The following is a 15,491-nucleotide window of genomic DNA, read 5'->3' as shown; positions in this document are numbered from 1 at the left end:
TCACAGCATAGACATTGACACGGTTAAAGAACAGTCACGGGGAGCAAGTAGTTCACAGAAGTTAGCAACAAGTTATTTAAGAAAAACATTAATAGCTGCTCTGGGTTCAATATTTGATAAGACTTTTTTTTTTGCTCTATTGCTCCACACTGGTTTTGCTAAGTGCTTCTCCTTGGCTACAAGTGCTTTGTTTTGATATACAAGTCTGTTTAAAAGGCAGCACTGGAGGGTAGGCAGGGGCAGCTCCAGGAACAGGATCCTGCTATTGTACTCCCCATCCCCCGGGTCCTCCACACTTCCAGTCTTTAGTCGATGAACCTTTGGCAGGCTTTCTTCCAACGGCAGGCAGTGCACCACATATCTCGGTTCTCCATCCCATACACTTTTCGGCATTTTTTCCCCTCCCCTCTAGGTTTCCTGTCCAAGAAAAAGGAACACGTAGTTAATAAGAAGTTTTTTAGCATCCCTCATCACCACACACTTTTTGAAAGAGACAAAATCATCTAAATGCAGCATGACATTGAAAGAGCCTGATATTTTCAATGGGTTTCTTCCTATTTTCAAGTTACCAGGATTCTGCTGAAGTAGTCAGACTTGGAGTGAGGTGAAACCTGCTATTGAGTGACACCCCCGACCCCTCCCCCCTCTGCTGTAGTCTTTAGAGCAGAGGTGGGCAAACTATGGCTCACGGGACCCTCCTGCCAGGCCCCTGAGCTCCTGGCCCGGGAGGCTCGCCCCATCCCCCGCAGCCTCAGCTCACTGCACCGCCGGCGCAATGCTCTGGGTGGCGGGGCTGCGAGCTCTTTCTGGGGGCAGCACAGCTGCAGAGCCTGGCCTGACCCAGTGCTCTGTGGTGTGCGGTGGCGTGGCTGACTCCAGCCAGGCGGTGCAGTTGCCTGTCCTGGTGCTCTGGGCAGTGCGGCTGTATTGCTGCCAGCCACCAGCGCTCCAGGCAGCACAGTAAAGGAGTGGGGGGAAGGGTTAGAGAGTAGCCCCTGGGTTAGAGAGTAGCTGGTGGGTTCGCTCTGCAGTGTTGCTTCAAGTAGGCCTCTTGCCCACCCAATCCTTTGTAAGGTGTGTGAGGGGACTAGACAATCTGCCCTCTTCTCCCTTCTCATTCGTAATAAACTCGATTAGAAAATGCTCCTCTGGTTCCACTGATGTATCTTTAAGAGAATCCCAGAAATTAGCAACCAGAAAGACTTATTAGATCTCGTTGTCCACCTCTGCCGATCCAGGACTAGTCCCTATAATACATATAGCCCTGGAGTCAGATATACAACAGAGTGTCATGCAGTAATAGAAAATCACAGCTATTACTGCAGTGCTGTGTGGAGTACAGCAGGCAAGAGGTTTGCTTGGTTTAGGTTTGCAGTATAAAAATTTTGCACAGCTGTAGGCAGGCCTTGGTATTCTATGATAGTTGTCCCATATGGAAGCTATTCCATTTAGGGGAAAAGCCACTAAATTCAGAAGACAATCTACATGCTCGTACCTAGCCCTGGATTTACTTTGACTCTCACTGTAAACAGATTGGTACCATATTCTACATGACAGAAGATAGTGAATGTTGGTTTTGTTTTAATGGTAGCTCTCTGTAAGTCACTTGATATTCCAAAGCTAGCACTGCACAAGGATTCTTTGTTTGAGATATTTGACTACAAACCCTAAAGCACAAGCTACAATGTGGAATAAGTGTCAGGGTAAGCTTAAAGTAACTGTTAAAATGGCACCTTCCTATTCAACATATTTGCATCCTGTGGGCCAAATTTAGCCCTAGTGTAAGCACGTGCAACTCTAAAATAGCTGCACCATTACACAAGTGCCAGATTTGTCCCTGTGTATCTTTGAGTCATATCTGCTTATGTTACAGACAAAATGAAGTTTAATACTGTAAACACTGCAGAACATCTAGGGGAGAACTACCTGGATTCTGCTCTGCCTCCTGCATCAGCAATACGAGTCGCAGCAACATTTTGATCACTGAAAATTCACTGCTGGGAATAGCACACAAACCAGGAAGAACCCAGCTTGACTGCCAGATCCTAGGCTAAGTTTTAGAAAAATAATGTTTGTCTAGTAAACAGAACAGATTTGATTGGGAAGACCTGAAAAAACGATAAGCATGGTATCTCCTTTAATGTCATTTTACATTTCTTCAGAGTACCATCAAATGTAAGGTTATTAAGGATTAACATGTGTCTCTTGTAATGTTAGAAATTTAGATCCAACATGGGATTTTGAACATAAAAAGCAAAAACAGTGTCATGAATTTATGTGGTGCCTGATTCAATATCCGTTGACTTGAGGTGGATCATGTCCACAGCCAAGAGCAAAGTGCTAGGTTTCTTAGTGAAACCAAAAATATCTTGACCTAAATGATCTGTTGTAAGATACATTTTCCATGGCTACATGAATTAAGTAAAAATGCTGCATGAATGCTGATGGGCATGAAGATATCCCTGGATCCAAGGGAATATGCAAGGCAGTGTAGTGAAGTTTAGAGATGTTCCAAACTAGAACAGTGGATCCAAACACCCTTGAATATTAGTGAAATTCAGGTCTGACTTGGAACTTCACGGCTCAGATTCATCTGGGGTATTGCCTAATAGCATGTCTTTAGAAACTCTCAGTGATTCAATTCCCCCAAAACCTTTACTTTCTGTAATAATGAGAGAGAGAAAAATGGTGTGTCTATTGCGGTTGTGTTCTATTGACTCTATTTGGCTCCCTCCAAATATTGAACCTATTGCTCTGTCAATAGGAGCTAATGGTCTCATACCTTAAGCCAAATGACACTCTGGGCGGTGATGAGAGAACTGTGTGGGTCTGTTGTTTCGGCTCTCCAGTCCCTGCAGGACGATTATGAGTTGGTGAGACCTGGCAACACACACAAAAATGTAGTTAATAAAGCACACATGTATGTACATACAATATAAACACATTCTTTGGCACTGCAGCTGCATGTCCAACACTGGCTGTTTCCTAGGAAATCCCAGTTCCTGGTGTGTGGTGGGAAAGATAGTTAAGTAAGGTGAGTATGTGACATCTAACCCTCCAAAAGTTAGGGAGTCTGTTCTGAAAAGTGGCCTCATAGCTTTATCTGCACATGATGAACTTCCTTCCCTCTTCCTGTGACCCTCCAGCAGCATGAATAGAACCAACCAGAACACAGAGCAACATGATTGTGTATTTTGGGAAATAAAGAAAATGGATGATTCTGAGTTTTTCTTGTTAAGAACCCTAAATAGTTCTCACTCTTTGAGATAGTTAATGAACAGTGAATGCGCATGATGAATAGTTAATGACTTGTCATTTGATCAGGGAAAAGTACGATTAACTCAGGGGTGGGGATGTCGCCTGGCTAAGATTAAAAACCAGTAACCTCCACTGCAATCAAGGCGTTTCACTTATTACTCCAGGGTGTGGTTTACACACCTGCATCCCTGGGGCAGCTGCATCAAAGGGGGATTCCCCCTGGAGGAAGAACTGTAAGTGTGACCAGAGCTTTCCCCGGGCGATTCTGCCAGGGATGTCCGTTCTAGTTTATGGCTCCCTAGGATCCCTGCTGGCAGAGGCTGCCAAGGAGATATACTAAATCATCGTATTTCCCATGCCCTCAAAACCTTCTTAGGAGTCTTTTCCTATCTTTGGGTGGCTCTGGGCCCCTGGCAGAGCAGGGTGGTAGATGGCTTTTGCCCACGCACCCCCTTTTGAGTAAACTTACTACAAGGGTCTGGCCACGGGCAACTCAAATCAACTCAATGCCAACTTTGGTGGCCCTAAACCTTTCCTGTGAACTCTGACCTCTCAGGAGGTGATTCCACTCCTGTGTGGTGGAGATCAACACAAGAACCAACTACAAGAACCCTAGGAGGAGGAGTTAAATGTCCATGATATATCTGAATGCTCATTTTGGTGTACACAGAGAAATGCGTTTTCCTTAAGATGTTTCTGGATATGGAGATTTCTGTGCCCTTGAGTATAGATTCCTACAAATTGTTGCAGATCGTGAAAGTAACAGTCCTTTGTAAATTATCATTTTCCACTGCTGCCTTTTGAAATTCTCATACCATCCATTTTGAAGAATTAGAATGGACCTGACCCAGACAGGGAAACTAAATATTTTTTGTTAATGCCATTGCTAAAAACACGTAGAGAATTTTTGTAATGCTGTTGGCATATGATTGACACGGCTTCTACATTCCCGCTTAGTTGTTGAGCAGAAAGCTCTTATCTAACTGCAGGCACAGCAGAGAACAGTTTAGTGAAGGAAAACTCTGGTTTACAGTAATATAATGACTAATCATTTAATTGAATTACTTCTGACAAGATTCTGATCTCAGTTACACTGGTGGAAATCAGGAATGACTCCAACCAGTTAGTGGTGTGGCTCATACTAAACATGGCATGTGACCATGTGCAGTATGGTAAATACTTGATTGGAAACTGTGCCTGCTAACCATGTTTGTCCTTTCTGGAGTCCTAAGCTGGCACATGGCTGCCATTCTGTAACCAATTTGTTAAACTGTTGTTGTGCCATGTGGATGGGATCCCTTAATTGTGCTTGAACAACTGGCTTGGTCAGTCCATCTTCCTCCCAGCTTGCTGTGTGGCAGGACATGCAGAGTGCATTGCCCATGTCCTGCTGGTGATGGTTTGTTTGCATGTCCTGCTAAGGTATTAAGGGTAGTGGCTCAGACTTTACCAGAATGATCTGATACACACAGGCAGGCTGGAAGGTGTAGATACAGTCTCGGCTAACAAATGGTTGCATGGAGGGTGGGGTGATGAATCCTACTGAAACAACTGCTTCCCCCAACTGTGGTGTTATAAATGGATCAGAGGAGACTACTGATGTTTGGTTACAAAAACACTGTTTTACTGGTGTGGACAGGTAGCTGAAGTCTGTAGTCTATTTTTGTGCAGTGGTTTGGGCAATTGTTGGCACCATGCTGAAATGTTCCAGTATGCTTCTATTGAATTGTAGCATACACTGAAGGCCAGATATTCCACTGTGTCCAGCTTATGCTGGGTGCAGCAATGATGCAGCTGTCAGGGAGAGGATTATAGCCCCCTGCTTCTCTGTCCCAGCCTTGATGCAGTTTGGCAGTGACGCTAAACACCACCAGCTGTCTATGATCCTCTTGTTGGGGATTGCCACAGCACTGTGTTCCAGTCCCAAAATGCCCCCTATGTTGGCAGCAGTAAGGAGGGAGGCAACAGAACTGGTTCCTCTCCTTTGGGGGATGCCCCTCCCGATAAGTATTCGGAGCAGGGGACTTAGCGATCTCCACTCTGATTTTCTGTAAGTACAATTCCCAGTAGAATCAGGAACTGAATCTAACTCTGAAATCCCATACTCACAGATCTCTGGTTCCACCCTTCTGAGTCTCTTAATGGCTGCCATGATTTATCTTCTTGGCACACAGCAGAGATGCACATGTGACGCTGGCAGACCAAGTGGCCAATTCCTGCCAAGGCCCCTGGGTCTCAATGAACACTGACAAATGCATAGCTGGAAACCAGTCTGGCTCAGCGGTGTGTAAGTATTGTTAAAATAGATATTAACATTATAATAATGTGTTTAGATTTGATGAACTGCTTGTAGGAGGCTGCAAGTATTAATCTCATTTATAATATCTGTATCTCCATGTTATAAGGTAATGTTTAAGTGTTTGCTCTGTAACTATAAAAGTGTTTGCTAAAACTGTGAAACCCCACAGTCAGTAGAGAAGCATTATGAAGTGTGAAATGCTAGTTTATCATGAGGTGTCATCTTCTCCCCAACTAAAGAAGGCCTTTAGACACCAGACAAGCCATTGTGGGACATCAGTGCCCACAAACTTTGTTGACTGCTTCCCCAATACCCATGAAGAGGGTGTGTGAACAAGCCCTCATCCTATCACAGCTTGAACGCTGGGGGAAGGCATAAAAAGCCCTATCAAGGAAGAATTGTTGTCACTGTGCTGCTTGGAATTCAGAGGGCAATATATTAGCCAGGGATCCCCAAGCGGCTTGGCTTAGGTTAGCCCTAAAGAAACTCTAGAACTTGCATATTATAGCAGCTACTATTATCTTTTGGAAACTAAAACTGTATCTCATTTGTGTGTGTGTATGTTTACCGGCTTTAACTTTGTAAGTAACTCATTTCTTTTTCTTAGTTAATAAATCTTTAGTTCATATTATAGGGTTGGCTACGAGCATGGTCTTTGGTTTGAGATCTGAGGTACGACTGACCTGGGGTGACTGGTCCTTTGGGACTGGTAGTAACCTGACTATTATTGTGATTTTTGGTGTAAGTGACCATCTATCACAAAGGGAGGCTTGGCTAGGTAGCAAGATAGACAGGATTGCCCAAAGGGACTGTCTGTGACTCCATGGTAAGGCTGTTATCAAGTTTTAGGAGTTCACACTTGGTTGGTGAAATCTAATTATTAGGGCTGTCGATTAATCGTTAACTCAAAAATTGACTTATTAAAAAAATTGATCATGATTAATCACAGTTTTAATCATACTGTTAAACAACAGAATAGTTAAACTATTGAAATTAAATTTCTACATTTTCAAATATATTGATTTCAATTACAACACAGAATACAAAGTGTACAATGCTCACTTTATATTTTTTATTATAAATATTGGCACTGTAAAATGATAAAAGCAATAGTTGCACTTTCATGATAACGAGATTGCGCTACAGTACCTGTATGAGGAGAATTGAAATTACTTTCAAATCTAGAGGGTTTTTTTTTGTTATGTAACTGCACTCAAAAACAAAACAATACAAAACTTTAGAGCCAACAAGTCCACTCAGTCCTACTTCTTGTTCAACCAATCATTAAGACAAACAAGTTTGTTTACATTTGCGGGAGATAACGCTACTGCTTCTTGTTTACAATGTCACCTGAAAGTGAGAACAGGCATTCGCATGGCACTTTTGTAACTGGCTTTGCAAGGTATTTACATGCCGGATATGCTAAATATTCGTATGCTCCTTCATGCTTTGGCTACCATTCCAGAGGACGTGCTTCCATGCTGATGACACTCGTTAAAAAAATGTGTGTGTTAATTAAATTTGTGACTGACCTCCTTGGGGGAGAATTGTATGTGTCCTGCTCTGTTTTACCTGCATTCTGCCTTATATTTCATGTTATAGCAGTCTCGGATGATGACCCAGCACATATTGTTCATTTTAAGAACACTTTCATTGCAGATTTGACAAAATGCAAAGAAGGTATCATTGTGAGATTTTCTAAAGATAACTACAGCACTCAACCCAAGATTTAAGAATCTGAAGTGCCTTCCACAATCTGAGAGGGACAAGGTGTGGAATATGCTTTCAAAAGTCTTAAAAGAGCAACAACTCTGATGCGGAAACTACAGAACCAAAACCACCAAAAATGAAAATCAACTTTCTGCTGGTGGCATCTGACTCACATGATGAAAGTGAATGTGCATTGGTCTGCACTGTTTTGGATTGTTATCGAGCAGAACCCATAATCAGCACGGATACGTGTCCTCTGGAAAGGTGGTTGAAGCATGAAGGGACATATGAATCTTTAGCATATCTGGCACGTAAATATCTTGCAACGTCAGCTACAACAGTACCTTGCAAACGCCTGTTCTCACTTTCAGGTAACATTGTAAACAAGAAGCGGGCAGCATTATCTCCTGCAAATGTAAACGAACTTGTTTGTTTGAGCAATTGGCTGAACAAGAAGTAGGACTGAGCGGACTTGTAGGCTCTACAGTTTTACATTGTTTTATTTGTGAAGGCAATTATTTTTTTTACATAATTCTACATTTGTAAATTCAACTTTCTTGATAAAGAGATTGCACTACAGTACTTTTATGGGGTGAATTGAAATACTATTTCTTTTTGTTTTTTACAGTGCAAATATTTGTAATAAAAATATGAAGTGAGCACTGTATACTTTGTATTCGGTGTTGTAATTGAAATCAATATATGTGAAAATGTAGAAAACATTCAAAAATATTTAAAGGGTGTTCTATTATTGTTTAACAGTGTGATTAATCACAATTAATTTTTTTAATCACTTGACAGTGCTACTAATTGTAGAACACAGCCAGTTAGGGGTTTGTGCCCTGGTTTGTAAAGAGTCTGCCCTGAGGCTGGCACTCACGCTCATGAGCTACTTTAAACAGCTTGACAGCACACTTGGGTGCCTGGGGAACTCAATCCTGCATTAATAAGAATGCTGCATGGCCATCAAATTAGGCCCTCTGGTACCAAGCTGCAAACTCCAATGTCATCCCTGCCCACTGGATTATCTGCATGTCAGTTGATCTCCTTACAAGTGCCCATACCTTGCCCCTTTTTATTACGCACATGCCTCTTTTGAATATGGGAACAGGTACACCACTGGTGTGAGACTTATTTATTTCTGTTCCACATGGAGAATCATACATAGCAGTTAACCTTACTCGTGCCAATGTATAGACTCCACTCAGACCAGACTCAAGGATTAAGGCCACAGAGTATGTAGAACTGACAGAGGAAGGCCTCCTCTCTCACATTGATCAGTTCTCTGTTAGATGTCCCTGTGACATCCTGGCACCCCAAAATTCACCACAGTCATGTAATTAGGATATGTTTTGCACAAAGTAGGCCTTGTGAGGTAGCATTCTAAAAGTCTTGATCTGCTAGACAGTAATATCTTGTTGGATTGTATGTGTTCTCGTCGTATGGGAAGTTATGAAGTTTGGCTATGTGTGTGTTACTGAAACGTGTTATGAGGTTGAAAACACCCACAAGCAGCCTTTCAGGACACTAGTAAAAAGGCCAAACAATGTTCATGGCTTATTGAGGAAATGTGCCCAAGCACAAGGAACTGTGTACAGTGGAAACCTCTCAGAGATAGCACTACACAATGGGAACTGTTTGACCCAGCTCACAGCAAAAGAGCTTTCCAGCAAGTGGGAAGAAGATAGAAGAAGGGGATAATGACGTCATGATGGGACCTCTCTCTCCCTATAGCAACACACCTGGAAACACCTGAGGGGCAAGGACTAAACTGTGGGAAGTGACGGTCCCAAGCTAGAGGGACTTTTAGCCTGTGTATGAAAACCTGGGAAAGCAAGGCAACTTGTGCCTTAAGAATCTGCCAGCCTGTTTATCACTCACGGTGAGAATTCACTAGTTCATATCCTACCTATCTAGTGTGTTAAATCCAGTTTGCAGTTTTGTTTAAGGTAATCCACTTTGATCTGTTTGCTATCACTTATAATCACTTAAAATCTATTTTTTGCAGTTAATAAACTTGTTTTTGTTTTGTCTAAAAATTATAACTTGGAGCAGAAAGCTGTTGCACATCTCTCTCCACACTGAGGGAGGGAGCTAATTTTATGAGCTTACGCTGTACAGTTCCCTGTGCAGCACAAGGTGGTATAATTTTGGGTTCACACTCTTGGGGGGGGGGTGCGTGCCTTAACAACTGAGAGGTACCTTAACTGAGCCTTCCCATGCAGAGCTAATCTCAGCATCAGATGCTACAGCTGGGTGTGTCACTATCTGTGTGTATGCTGGTTAAAGAGCAAGCTTGGAGAGCTTGGCAACTTATCACAGCACCACAGGGTGAAAGGGAGCCCAGACTGGTGGGTCAGGCAGGCTCAGTGGTACCCCAGTTCCAAGTGGCACCCCAGGGGGAACCCTTCACACTCCCACCCTACTTTTAAGGATTAGGGAGAACGCTGGGTGTTGTGATAAGTAGGGAGGAAGGCAGGCCCAGATCTTAAACATACATAGTTGTTGCTCTACTCAGCATGGGAGTGTCTAACCGTGAAGCAGCCTGCCACTCAATGGAATTCTCAGCCCTGAGTTAGGTGCCTAACTCTCCCATGCATTGTATGGGGTGCCTGGCAACCTAGTGTGACATTCTATACCTTGGGGGAGTGCCCTGTAACCCCCATATTCCTCATTTATATATAAATGAGGATCTTGCATATAAAGCATGCCATGAAAGGTATCGGGAAAGGTTATGATCTGCTGAAAGTCACTGTTCTATCTAAATATGTATACCATCAGTGCATATGAAGTTATGTTGTATCGTTGTCAGTAAAACATGCTGTAAGCTGGGGAGTCGGCCAGCTATTAGCTGCCCAGAGACAACAGCAAGGAAAGTAAGCAATGCTTGGGTGAGTATCAAACAACCATCAACAGCCATTGTCCAGCAAGGAAGTTACAATTCAATGACTCATCTGCATAAGGCTACACCAGGGGAATAGCACACAGGTGACTCAGTGTGATGTTATGAATGTAATATAATATCTCATTGAAAGGTGACACAGGGCCAGAAAGAGTTAATTAACTCACAGACTGACATGACCCATGGCCGAACTTTAAAGACTTGTTAGGAAGATATGTAAATGAATAGAGCTTTGAAATGTAAGCCTGTATTGTTAGAGATAGAAGGGTAGCTGTTTGCTCAGGTCTTGTGATGTAAGCAAACAAGTCTTGTTTATTACTATGGCTTTGATTCAAAGATCAAAAAAAGGAGTATTAATATTAGGAAGACACTTGAATGAAATAGTATTATGGTCTATATGTCGCTTTGAAGGCTGTGGTAACCTGTATCTGAACTGGTTATGGATAAATTACCCTGTGCTAATTGCCATGATGTTTGGGAGAAGAAAAGTTAAGCTTATTGTTTTCTCAGGCCAAAAGGCTGCTGGAAATGTATTAAAAACCCTGGGACACAATCTTTCTTCATCTCAGATCTGCTTTGGGTTTCAAGAAGGGGAAACCCCAAGCTATAAGAATTGAGATCCCCAGTCACTGACGTTGGACTATAACCTATGGACTATTTCTAAAAGAACTTTTTGCAACTACAAACTCACCATCTCTGCTATGTATCTGGACCTCAAACTCAAGTCTGTATATATATTGATCTTTCAGCCAACTCTCTCTTTTCTTTTTTAATAAATTTTAGTTTAGTTAATAAGAATTGGCTATAAGCATGTATTTTGGGTAAGATCTGAGTTATCATTTGACCTGGGTCTGGGGCTTGGTCCTTTGGGAGAACCTTTTTCTTTTATATGATAAAATAAGATTTTCAGAATTCATCATCATATGTTTGATGTGTGTCTGGATGGAGGCCTGCAGGTGAGTACTTTAAGGAAACTGCATTGTTTGGACTTCTGAGTAACCAGTGAGGTAATACAGAGGCAGTTTTGGGCTGGCTTGGTAAATCTAAATATTGGAATATCCAGCAGCGTTTGGGGTTTATTTTCCCCGTTTTGTTTGCAGTTCACTCTGATGGAGTGACCTTAGCTGGCTCCCATGGGCAGCATCGTTACACTCAGCAATGCCCACCAGACATGCCTGGACTTGTGTTCTCCAAGCAAATGGACTAAGGATATAAAACAGAATACAGGGGCCTGCTGCTTGGCCTTTCTCTTTCCCCCACCTACGCTGCAAGGAACAAGGACACTGAGAAGACTGAAGACTGGCCCAGGTTTCAAGGGTGAACCCTGTGTACTGTGAACTGCAATATCCAGTGGGGTGAGAGAACTGCTTAATCTAGATGTTGCCCAGTCTAATAGTGTTGAGAGTTTAGACTGCATGCTTATATTTTATTTTGGTAACTAACTCTGACTTTTTGGTTATCACTTTGGTTATCACTTTAAATTTATCTTTCGTGGTAAGTTTGCCTGAAGTGCTTGGTAAGGGTGTTTACTCAAGTTTACAAAGGCTGGTGTATATCCACTTTCCATTGATGAAATGGTGAACCAATTAATAAATTTGCACTGCTCATCTTGAGCTCTCATATGCAATACGCCTTTCATGTTCATCCTACATTTCCCTGTGCTCCAATGTGTGGGCACTGTTCTACCCCACCACCAATCGCTGGCTTGCCTCCAGCAGGATCTGACAGACATCAGGTCTTGGTGTGCTCAGAGCTTGTCTACAGGACTGGTGAGACAGGCATCCCCCTGACTAATCTGAGCATCCCATCTCTGGAGCTTCAGCATGAGGTAGGATCAGAGCTGCACACTAACCATGGGACAGCATCAGGGTTCAGTTGACTTTGCATATGCTGACCCGTGGTCACCTCAGCAGCAGCTTTGAGAATGTCAGTGGTGCCTAAATGGTGGACTTAGGAGCCTAAAGAGCCTGACAGGTGCTTTGAGGATCTGGGCTGAACTCTCTAGTATTCATCAGTTTGGGCCTGGCCGCAGCAATGTGTGCAAAGTCCTTTGAGGATGTGAACTGCACTATCTGCTAAACGCTAGTAATTATTAACAATAAGACAAAGAATGATGGGCTATTTTTCACAATACCTGTTGTCTCTCTCAGATAGAAAAAGATGAAGAAAACAGCCTCCACATGCATCTTTAAAATATTAGTGTCCACTTCACCTAACCATATATTTTAATGCCTATTAAGAATTATAAAACAGAGAAATGTGTCCATGTAGTGGTGTTGTGTGGTTGACTTGGTGGTTTACTTATTTTTGCACTGAGCAGCATTTGCAAGATTGTCAGGAGAAAGACGGATAAAAATAGCCGACATGGGCCCCCGAATGGCCTATAATTGTGCTATCAACACTGTTACTCTAGGTCTTCACAGGAGATTGTTTTAAATTATATTGTAAATCACTAGCATCTTATAATTTCCCCAGAAAATTATTATTTGTTTCTTAAATTCTGTTAGGAACACTCACTCTCTATAGCTGCAGGATCAATGTTATTGCTTGAAGTCAACTAAATACCTACATGTCTAATCCCTTCCCTTTTAGTGTCTGATTTACAATGTCACTAATTGCATTCTTGGATTCCCAATGCTACTGGCGCCAATTTCTGCTACTCCACAAAAGGAGCTAGTTTAATAATTACTCTATCAACTGTATTGTTGTGCAATCAAATTCCGAGAGTACTTTACGCATGGCATGCTCTGTCGAGGCACTCTTGTTCAAATTGCTGCCAGCATGATGGCTTTCACTGTTTAGTTGTTCCTTGATGGAATTTAATAAATATTCATTGGCAGAGTGCAGTGTAATTGATTCAACCACTTTCATTTTTATCCGTTCCACAAGAGCCCACAGCCTCTGAAGAAAATCTCCAAGACTTACCAAAGGTTGAGAGTAAGAGGCTTTTCTGATTCACTTGGTGAAGAGAGGACAGGGAGGCCTTATCTGTTATCACTGTGTCTAATATACATTGTTGGGGGGAAAAACCCTATGTGGCTCTCTGGATGACTCGTGTGCATTATGTGATAAACTATGAAAATTCTGATTGTGTAATTTTTATGTTGGATATCAAAGCATTTCATTTCAAATGACTGCCAGCTGCTCAGAAGCCTGTTTAACATTTTTTAATAAAAAAACATTAAAATGAGAATATGCTGTACTCTATTTATTCACTAATAGATTTTCTGCATCTTAAAATTAATGATTTTAATTTAAATTTTTGATACACATTGAATTAGGTATCTATTATCTAGTTGCCTCTCTAGACCCTTATTTGATTTTACAGTAACTCCCCACTTAATGTCCTCTCGCTTAACATTGTTTCGATCTTACATCCCTGCTCAATTACAGAACATGCTCCATGTAAAGTTGTGCAATGCTTCGCTATAATGTCGTTTGTCTGCCTGCTTTGCTTTGTCCACAGCTGTCAGTCCTCCTATCAGTCCTCCCAGCCCGCTGGCAGACCCCGCGGATCAGAGCCTTCCCCCTCCTCCACCCGCCTCCTGTCCGCAGCAATCAGCTGGCTTGCGGCATTCAGGAGGGAGAGCAGAGGAGCGAGGACTCGGCGCACAGGCTCCCCCTCCCTCCCGAACGCTGCCAACCAGCTGATTGCTGCAGGCAGGAGGAAGGGGGGAGGCTGCACGCTGAGTCCTCGCTTCTCCCCTCACCCTCCTGCCCCCTGAACATCGCAAGCCAGCTGATTGCCACAGGCAGGGGAGGGAGTGAGGACGTGGCGTGCGGAGAGAAGGGCTGGGGGCAAGAGTGGAGTGGGCGGCCCGAGGGTTGAGCCCCCCACCCCTGGTGCTTGCAGGGTTGGGGAAGCTGCCGCTGCTGCTGCGCAACATGCTTCTCCTAGCCTACAGCACCTTCAGCCTCCTTGCCTGCCTCACTGTCTCCAGTGCCAATGGGCTGTGCCTGTGTGGTGTAAGGAGGGGGCACCTCCCAACTATCGTACTGTATTGTACGGCAAGAAAAACTTCCCTGGAACCTAACCCCCCATTTACATTCATTCTTATGGGGAAATTGGATTTGCTTAACATCATTTCACTTAAAGTTGCATTTTGCAGAAACATAACTACGTTAAGTGAGGAGTTACTGTATTTTATTTGGATGGGATTGTGGAAAGTTTCTCTATAATTAAGCAAAAGGCCTGATTCAACAGTCCTTACTCAAGCAAAATTTCCATTTACTGTCATCACAAGTCCCTGTGAGTATCTTATAATCCTTGTCAAAGTTGATCTTGAAATCTAATGCTCCACCATTAACAAATAATTTCAATACATACTAAGTGCATGTTTTCAATATAAAGGCAAAATTTTCCCTAGTGAAATCAACAGAAGTTGCATGCATGTATCTGAGGCTAGAATCATGACTTAAAAATACATCAGTTTTGTTAGGACAATTCTTTTCTTTCATTTGTTCAGGATTTGCAGTGCTCTATTTACTCCTGAGGACATTCTGTGCCAACAAATTAAAAATTACATGCACAATATTTTAAAATTCTACAAGTTTTATTTGTCAATAAATAAATGTGGAGGCTCCAACATAGCAGTGGGTAGCACAGGCCACTGGCTGCACGAAGGTGGAGGTGCATCCTGCAGTCCTCCCACCCTCCCGGACACGGACTCAGTGGTGAGGCTGCACCGGACACTGATACAGCACAAGGCCTGTCCCTGCCCCAGAAACACCCTGGGGCCATACCCCTTTGCACCAGGAGCCGGGCAGCTAGGCTCAACCAGACAGGAGCTAAGTGTGGAGGGGATCCGGGTGTGGGGTGAGAGGATTTTGTGTGAGACAATATGGGTGCAGGCAGCTCAGTGGGGGGATCTGGATGCACAGAGGCTCGTTGAGGCGGTTCCAGGTACAGGGGCAATGGGATTCTGCAGGAGCTTCCAGGTTGTTGGGGCTCAGCGGAGGGGTCTGGGTGTGGGGGGCTCAGCCAGGTCTGTATGCTGGAGGAGTGGGGCTTGGTGGTGGGGGTGGTCTGGGTGCAGCTAGTTGGCAATCAGTGGTGTGGGGGTCTGGATTTGGGGGCTCTGGGGGGGGTTTGAGTGCAGGGAGCTCAGTGAAGGGTGGTCTGGGTGCAGGGGTGGGAGTTGGTGCATACATTGAAGTTCAGTGGGGTGGGGTTCTGGATGTACCAGGTGAGGCTTGGCAGGGGTGTCTGGGTGTGGGAGGTCCAGATGCACAGGGCTTGGGTGGATGGAGGAGCAGCTCCCCGTAGAGTGACACCTCCTCCCCACAGCTGAGGAGTGATAGGGGCAGGAAGCTGAGTTTCCT

General features: G+C 43.5%; 1 protein-coding gene across 1 annotated transcript in view; it reads right to left on the bottom strand.

Annotated features, from left to right (window-relative positions):
- Nucleotides 1-305: 305 nt before the first annotated feature.
- Nucleotides 306-15,491, bottom strand: part of ZNF704 (zinc finger protein 704) — a 140,597-nt gene continuing 125,411 nt past the window's right edge. The window contains exons 8-9 of the mRNA XM_077808949.1: nt 2,783-2,880; nt 306-417 (exon numbers count right to left, since the gene is read on the bottom strand). Coding sequence (XP_077665075.1) covers nt 306-417; nt 2,783-2,880 — 210 coding nt within the window. The remainder of the gene's footprint in view (nt 418-2,782; nt 2,881-15,491) is intronic.

Source organism: Eretmochelys imbricata, chromosome 2, assembly GCF_965152235.1.
Source record: "Eretmochelys imbricata isolate rEreImb1 chromosome 2, rEreImb1.hap1, whole genome shotgun sequence".
Classification (NCBI taxonomy): domain Eukaryota; kingdom Metazoa; phylum Chordata; order Testudines; family Cheloniidae; genus Eretmochelys; species Eretmochelys imbricata.
The sequence above is the reverse complement of the archived record's forward strand: the minus strand, read 5'-3'. Positions and strand labels throughout refer to the sequence as shown.